The 8878-nt window shown below is 46.0% G+C and overlaps 1 protein-coding gene across 2 annotated transcripts in view; it reads left to right on the top strand.

Annotated features, from left to right (window-relative positions):
* The first annotated feature begins 8504 nt into the window (after positions 1 to 8504).
* The window catches only part of LOC137373704 (ribosome quality control complex subunit NEMF-like), a 92339-nt gene continuing 91965 nt past the window's right edge, over positions 8505 to 8878 (top strand). For both annotated transcript variants that reach the window (XM_068038911.1, XM_068038910.1), the window contains exon 1: positions 8505 to 8603. In XM_068038911.1, the coding sequence (XP_067895012.1) occupies positions 8548 to 8603 (56 nt within the window). In that variant the 5' untranslated portion in view covers positions 8505 to 8547. The remainder of the gene's footprint in view (positions 8604 to 8878) is intronic.

Raw genomic sequence — 8878 nt, 5'->3', positions numbered from 1 at the left:
CCTCCAGGTGCAGTCTAACCAAAGTTCTGCACAATTGAAGCAAGACTTTGCTACTCCTGTACTCAAATCCTTTTGCGATAAAGGCTGACATACCATTAGCCTTCCTAATTGGTTGCTGCACCGGCATGTTAGCTTTCAGTGACTTATTGATGAGGACACCCAGGTCTCTTTGTACATCTACACTTTCTAATCTCTTACCATTTAAAAAATACTCTGCACATCTGTTCCTCCTATCAAAGTGGATAACCTCACATTTTTCCACATTGTATTCCATCTGCCATGTTCTTGCCCACTCACGAAGTCTGTCCGAATCATAAGACATAAGAACATAAGAAATAGGAGCAGGGGTAGGCTATTCGGTTCCTCGAGTCTGCCCCGCCATTCAATAAGATCATGGCTGATCTGCCCCAGACCTCAGCTCCTCTTTCGTGCCAGCTCCTCATAGCCCTCAACTCCCCGATATTTCTATCTACCTCCACTTTAAATACTTTCAGTGATCTAGCCTCCACAACTCTCTGGGGTAGAGAATTCCAGACATTCACTACCCTCCGAGAGAAGAAATTCCTTCACATCTCAGTTTTAAATGAGTGTCCCCTTATTTTGCAACTATGACCCTAGTTTGAGATTCCCCACTAGTGGAAACATCTTCTCAACATCTGCCTTATCAAGCCCCCTCAGAATCTTGTACATTTCAATAAAATCACCCCTCATTCTTCTAAACTCCAATGAATAAAGGCCTAACCTGTTTAGCCATTCTTGATAAGTCATCCCCTTCATCCCAGGAATCAGCCTAGTGAATCTGTTTTGAACTGCCTCCAATGCCAGTATATCCTTTCTTAAATACGGGGACCAAAACTATACACAGTGCTCCAGGTGTGGCCTCACCAACACCCTGTACAGTTGCAGCAAGACTTCCCTATTTTTGAACTCCAACTCCCTCGCAATAAAAGCCAACATTCCATTTGCCTTCTTAATTACTTGCTGCACCTGCATGCTAACTTTTTGTGTTTCATGCACAAGAAAACCTAAATTCACTTGTAACAGCCCTTCAAAACACTCCCACAGGGGATGCTGAGACCAAGTGGGCCCACATCAGAGACGCCATCTATGAGTCAGCTTTGACCACCTATGGCAAACGTGCGAAGAGAAATGCAGACTGGTTTCAATCTCATAATGAAGAGCTGGAACCTGTCATAGCCGCTAAGCGCATTGCACTGTTGAATTACAAGAAAGCCCCCAGCGAGTTCACATCCGTAGCACTTAAAGCAGCCAGAAGCACTGCACAAAGAACAGCCAGGCGCTGCACAAACGACTACTGGCAACACCTATGCAGTCATATTCAGCTGGCCTCAGACACCGGAAACATCAGAGGAATGTATGATGGCATTAAGAGAGCTCTTGGGCCAACCATCAAGAAGATCGCCTCCCTCAAATCTAAATCAGGCTATATAATCACTGACCAACGCAAGCAAATGAACCGCTGGGTTGAGCACTACCTAGAACTGTACTCCAGGGAGAATATTGTCACTGAGACTGCCCTCAATGTAGCCCAGCCTTTACCAGTCATGGATGAGCTGGACGTACAGCCAACAAAATCGGAACTCAGTGATGCCATTGATTCTCTAGCCAGCGGAAAAGCCCCTGGGAAGGACAGCATTACCCCTGAAATAATCAAGAGTGCCAAGCCTGCTATACTCTCAGCACTACATGAACTGCTATGCCTGTGCTGGGACGAGGGAGCAGTACCTCAGGACATGCGCGATGCCAATATCATCACCCTCTATAAAAACAAAGGTGACCGCGGTGACTGCAACAACTACCGTGGAATCTCCCTGCTCAGCATAGTGGGGAAAGTCTTTGCTCGAGTCGTTCTAAACAGGCTCCAGAAGCTGGCCGAGCGCGTCTACCCTGAGGCACAGTGTGGCTTTCGTGCAGAGAGATCGACCGTTGATATGCTGTTCTCCCTTCGTCAGATACAGGAAAAATGCCGCGAACAACAGATGCCCCTCTACATTGCTTTCATTGATCTCACCAAAGCCTTTGACCTCGTCAGCAGACGTGGTCTCTTCAGACTACTAGAAAAGATTGGATGTCCATCAAAGCTACTAAGTATCATCACCTCATTCCATGACAATATGAAAGGCACAATTCAACATAGCGGCACCTCATCAGACCCCTTTCCTATCCTGAGTGGCGTGAAACAGGGCTGCGTTCTTGCACCCATACTTTTTGGGATTTTCTTCTCCCTGCTGCTTTCACATGCGTTCAAGTCTTCTGAAGAAGGAATTTTCCTCCACACAAGATCAGGGGGCAGGTTGTTCAACCTTGCCCGTCTAAGAGCGAAGTCCAAAGTATGGAAAGTCCTCATCAGGGAACTCCTCTATGCTGACGATGCTACTTTAACATCTCATACTGAAGAGTGCCTGCAGAGTCTCATCGACAGGTTTGCGGTGCCTGCAATGAATTTGGCCTAACCATCAGCCTCAAGAAAACGAACGTCATGGGGCAGGACGTCAGAAATGCTCCATCCATCAATATTGGCGACCACGCTCTGGAAGTGGTTCAAGAGTTCACCTACCTAGGCTCAACTATCACCAGTAACCTGTCTCTAGATGCAGAAATCAACAAGCGCATGGGAAAGGCTTCCACTGCTATGTCCAGACTGGCCAAGAGAGTGTGGGAAAATGGCGCACTGACACAGAACACAAAAGTCCGAGTGTATCAAGTCTGTGTCCTCAGTACCTTGCTCTATGGCAGCGAGGCCTGGACAACGTATGTCAGCCAAGAGCGACATCTCAATTCATTCCATCTGCGCTGCCTCCGGAGAATACTTGGCATCAGGTGGCAGGACCGTATCTCCAACACAGAAGTCCTCGAGACAGCCAACATCCCCAGCTTATACACACTACTGAGTCAGCGGCGCTTGAGATGGCTTGGCCATGTGAGCCGCATGGAAGATGGCAGGATCCCCAAAGACACATTGTACAGCGAGCTCGCCACTGGTATCAGACCCACCGGCCGTCCATGTCTCCGCTTTAAAGACGTCTGCAAATGCGACATGAAGTCCTGTGACATTGATCACAAGTCGTGGGAGTCAGTTGCCAGCGTTCGCCAGAGCTGGCGGGCAGCCATAAAGGCGGGGCTAAAGTGTGGTGAGTCGAAGAGACTTGGCAGTTGGCAGGAAAAAAGACAGAAGCGCAAGGGGAGAGCCAACTGTGTAATAGCCCCGACAAACACATTTTTCTGCAGCACCTGTGGAAGAGCCTGTCACTCTAGAATTGGCCTTTATAGCCACTCTAGGCGCTGCTCCACACACCACTGACCACCTCCAGGCACTTATCCATTGTCTCTTGAGATAAGGAGGCCAAAGAAGAAAAGAAGAAGAATCCATGCCAGTATATTACCTCCTATCCCATGTGCTTTAATTTTGCTGGTCAACCTCTTGCGAGGCACGTTATCAAAAGCCTTCTGAAAATCAACCCCTTTATCAATTCTGTTAGTAACATCCTCAAAAAAACTCCAACAGGTTTATCAAACATGATTTCCTATTCATAAATCCTTGTTGACTATGCCCAATCAGATCCTTATGATCCAAGTGTCCATTTATCACATCCTTTAGAATAGATTCTAACATTTTCCCTACTACGGAAGTAAGGCTAACAAGTCTGCAGTTCCCTGTTTTCTTTCTCCCTTCCTTCTGAAATAGTGGGGTGACATTGCTACCTTCCAATCTGCAGGAACTGTTCCAGAATCTATATAATTTTGGAAGATGATCACTAATAAACAAACAAAGAACAGTACAGCACAGGAACAGGTCATTCGGCCCTCCAAGTCAGCGCCGATCTTGATACCTGCCTAAACTAAAACCTTCTGCACTTCCGGGGTCCGTATCCCTCTATTCCCATCCTATTCATGTATTTGTCAAGATGCCTCTTAAATGTCGCTTTCGTGCCTGCTTCCACCACCTCCCCCGGCAGCAAGTTCCAGGCACTCACCACCCTCTGTGTAAAGAACTTGCCTCGCACATCCCCTCTAAACTTTGCCCCTCTCACCTTAAACCTATGCCCCCTAGTAACTGACTCTTCCACCCTGGGAAAAAGCTTCTGACTATCCACTCTGTCCACGCCGCTCATAACTTTGTAAACCTCTATCATGTCGCCCCTCCACCTCCGTCGTTCCAGTGAAAACAATCCGAGTTTATCCAACCTCTCCTCATAGCTAATGCCCTCCAGACCAGGCAACATCCTGGTAAACCTCTTCTGTACCCTCTCCAAAGCCTCCACGTCCTTCTGGTAGTGTGGCGACCAGAATTGCACGCAATATGCTAAGTGTGGCCGAACTAAAGTTCTGTACAGCTGCAGCATGACTTGCCAATTTCTATACTCTATGCCCCGACCAATGAAGGCAAGCATGCCGTATACCTTCTTGACTACCTTATCCACCTGCGTTGCCACTTTCAGTGACCTGTGGACCTGTACACCCAGATCTCTCTGCCTGTCAATACTCCTAAGGATTCTGCCATTTACTGTATACTTCCCACCTGCATTAGAACTTCCAAATGCATTACTTCACATTTGTCCGGATTAAACTCCATCTGCCATTTCTCCGCCCAAGTCTCCAACCGATCTATATCCTGCTGTATCCTCTGACAATCCTCATCACTGTCCACCAACTCCACCAACCTTTGTGTCGTCCGCAAACTTACTAATCAGACCAGCTACATTTTCCTCCAAATCATTTATATATACTACAAAGAGCAAAGGTCCCAGCACTGATCCCTGCGGAACACCACTAGTCACATCCCTCCATTCAGAAAAGCACCCTTCCACTGCTACCCTCGGTCTTCTATGACCGAGCCAGTTCTGTATCCATCTTGCCAGCTCCCCTCTGATCCCGTGTGACTTCACCTTTTGTACCAGTCTGCCATGAGGGACCTTGCCAAAGGCTTTACTGAAGTCCATATAGATAACATCCACTGCCCTTCCTTCATCAATCATCTTCATCACTTCCTCAAAAAACTCAATCGAATTAGTAAGACACGACCTCCCCTTCATAAAACCATGCTGCCTCTTGCTAATAAGTCCATTTGTTTCCAAATGGGAGTAAATCCTGTCCCGAAGAATCCTCTCTAATAATTTCCCTACCATTGACGTAAAGCTCACCGGCCTATAATTTCCTGGATTATCCTTGCTACCCTTCCTAAACAAAGGAACAACATTGGCTATTATCCAGTCCTCTGGGACCTCACCTGTAGCCAATGAGGATGCAAAGATTTCTGTCAAGGCCCCAGCAATTTCTTCCCTTGCCTCCCTCAGTATTCTGGGGTAGATCCCATCAGACCCTGGGGACTTATCTACCTTAATGCTTTGCAAGACACCCAACACTTCCTCCTTTTTGAAAATGAGATGACTGAGACTATCTGCACTCCCTTCCCTAGGCTCATCACCCACCAAGTCGTTCTCCTTGGTGAATACTGATGCATAGTACTCATTTAGTACCTCGCCCATTTCCTCTGGCTCCACACATAGATTCCCTTCTCTGTCCTTGAGTGGGCCAACCCTTTCCCTGGTTACCCTCTTGCTCTTTATATACGTATAAAAAGCCTTGGGATTTTCCTTAATCCTGTTTGCCAATGACTTCTCATAACCCCTTTTAGCACTCCTGACTCCTTGCTTAAGTTCCTTCCTACAGTCTTTATATTCCTCAAGGGATTCGTCTGTTCCTAGCCTTCCAGCCCTTACGAATGCTTCCTTTTTCTTTTTGACAAGGCTCACAATATCCCGTGTTATCCAAGGTTCCCGAAACTTGCCAAACTTATCCTTCTTCCTCACAGGAACATGCTGGTCCTGGATTCTAATCAACTGACATTTGAAAGACTCCCACATGTCAGATGTTGATTTACCCTCAAATAGCCACCCCCAATCTAAATTCTTCAGTTCCTGCCTAATATTGTTATAATTAGCCTTCCCCCAATTTAGCACCTTCACCCGAGAACTACTTTTATCCTTATCCACAAGTACCTTAAAACTTATGGGATTATGGTCACTGTTCCCGAAATGCTCCCCCACTGAAACTTCGACCACCTGGCCGGGCTCATTCCCCAATACCATGTCCAGTACGGCCCCATCCCTCGTTGGACTATCCACGTATTTTTTCAAGAAGCCCTCCTGGATGCTCCTTACAAATTCTGCCCCATCCAAGCCCCTAGCACTAAGCGAGTCCCAGTCAATATAGGGGAAGTTAAAATCACCCACCACTACAACCCTGTTACCTTTACATCTTTCCAAAATCTGTCTACATATCTGCTCCTCTACCTCCCGCTGGCTGTTGGGAGGACTGTAGTAAACCCCCAACATCGTGACTGCACCTTTCCTATTCCTGAGCTGCACCCATATTGCCTCGCTGCATGATCCCTCCGAGGTGTCCTCCCGCAGTACAGCTGTGATATTCTCCTTAACCAGTAATGCAACTCCCCCACCCCTTTTACATCCCCCTCTATCCCGCCTGAAGCTTCTAAATCCTGGAACATTTAGCTGCCAATCCTGTCCTTCCCTCAACCAAGTCTCTGTAATAGCAACAACATCATAGTTCCAACCATCCACTATCTCCATAGCTACCATAATGCATCCACTATCTCCATAGCTACCTCTTTCAACACTCTAGGATGTAGAATATCAAGTCCCGGCGACTGATCAACCTTCAGCCCCATTAATTTCTCCAATACAATCTTCTTACTAATATTAATTTCCTTCAATTCCTCATTCTCCCTAATTCTCCCTAGTCCCTTGGATCTCTAATTCTGGGAGATTTCTTGTATCTTCCTCAGTGAAGACAGACCCAAAGTAATCATTTAGTTTCTCTGCCATTTCTCTATTCGCCATCATAAATTCTCCTGACTCTGTTTGGAATGGACCCACATTTGTCTCAGCCAAACGTTTCTTTCTTCCATACCTATAGAAGCTTTTACAGTCTGTTTTTATGTTTTTTTGCCAGTTTACATTCATATTCTATTCTCCCTTTATCAATTTCTTGGTTCTCCTTTGCTGTATTCTAAAATCCTCCCAATTCTCAGGTTTAATACTATTTCTGGAAACTTTATAGGCCTTTTCTTTTAATCTTATACAACCCTTAACTTCCTTTGTTAGCCATGGTTGACTGCCTATTCTTTTTAGGTTTTTGTTCCTTGAAGGAATGCATAGTTGCTGTAAACTATGTAATAATTCTTTAAAGACTATCCATTGCCTATGTACTATCATAACTTTTAATGTATCTGCCCAATCCACCTCAGCCAATTTGCCCTTCATACCTTCATAATTTCCTTTGTTCAAATTAACACCCTGGCTTCAGATTGAACTACCTCACTTTCAAACATAATGTAAAATTCAATCATATTATGGTCACTCATCCCTAAAGGTTCTTTTACAACAATATTATTAATTAGCCCTTTCTCATTACATAATACTAGATCTAAAATAGCCTGTTCCCTCATTGGTTCCTCAACATACAGCTCTAGAACACCATCCCTAACACACTCCAGAAACTCCTCCTCCACAGCATTAGTTTAGTTTAGAGATACAGCACTGAAACAGGCCCTTCGGCCCACCGAGTCTGTGCCGACCATCAACCACCCATTTATACTAATCCTACACTAATTCCATATTCCTACCACATCCCACCTGTCCCTATGTTTCCCTACCACCTACCTATACTAGGGGCAATTTATATAATGGCCAATTTACCTATCAACCTGCAAGTCTTTTGGGAGGAAACCGGAGCACCCGGAGGAAACCCACGCAGACACAGGGAGAACTTGCAAACTCCACACAGGCAGTACCCAGAATTGAACCCGGGTCGCTGGAGCTGTGAGGCTGCGGTGCTAACCACTGCGCCACTGTGCCGCCCGATAGCCAAGTGCTCATTAGGTTTACCCAGTCTGTTTGCAGATTGAAATCACCCATGATTACTGTATTGCTCATGCTACATGCTTCTCTAATCTCCTGATTAATACCATGCTGTTTCTTAGCTCCACTCATGGCATTAAGAATGGTGGTGATCGATGGAGAGATCCTTTGCCTGTGGGTACTGATTCTGCAGGACAACATGTAAACGAGAAAACGGAGAGACCCAGAAAGGAATCTTGGGGTATTCCAAGGGTTGCAATGCAGAGGCAAAATAAGAAGCAAACGCAGGATATGCTTCCTATCGGTACCGGGTGAAAATGGTCCTTTGGAGGTGTTCTGCAGAGGAGAAGTATGTTGGACACACCTGTGACAGTTTTTTCATAACTGCTTTAAAAAGAGAAAAACGTAATACAAAGAAAAATGCAATAGTTTACAGATGGAAGGGAGGCTAACTTTGAAAGATAACTTATAGTTTAAACTTGATGAACTCAATACGTAGAATATTTCTGGTGCATCTTGCAATATTTTGACATTGCATGGTCGTCGTGCAGTGTTTTGGTCAAATCGCTCGCCGTATGGAGTTGGCGCTTGCGCAGATGAGCGGGGAGACGGAACCGGGAGCATTCAGCTTTAACTGGCAGTGAAGATGAAGTCGCGTTTCAGCACTATCGATATCCAAGCGATCGTCTCGGAGCTGCAGAGGTATCTGGGACTGACGCTTATCTCTACCCCGTATGGGCCTGGGTAGGATCAGCTCGGTGCTGGAGCTGCTCGTCTGAAAACCCCGCCAGGAGTTTTAGAAACATTTTCGGGTTCCGGGGCCCGCGCATCTAACTGTTAATGGCTTGTATTTATATAACTTCATAAAACATCCTAAAGCGCCAGGGGTGCGAGAGAGGCTTGTAACCCCCGTCCGCCCCAATCTCTGGTTTCGGGATGGAGGTTTTAGCCCGATCCCTTTGAGGAGTGTTTCAGAA

This window comes from Heterodontus francisci, chromosome 9 (assembly GCF_036365525.1).
Source record: "Heterodontus francisci isolate sHetFra1 chromosome 9, sHetFra1.hap1, whole genome shotgun sequence".
Classification (NCBI taxonomy): Eukaryota; Metazoa; Chordata; class Chondrichthyes; order Heterodontiformes; family Heterodontidae; genus Heterodontus; species Heterodontus francisci.
Note: the sequence above shows the minus strand (reverse complement) of the source record. Positions and strands in the feature narration are given on the sequence as shown.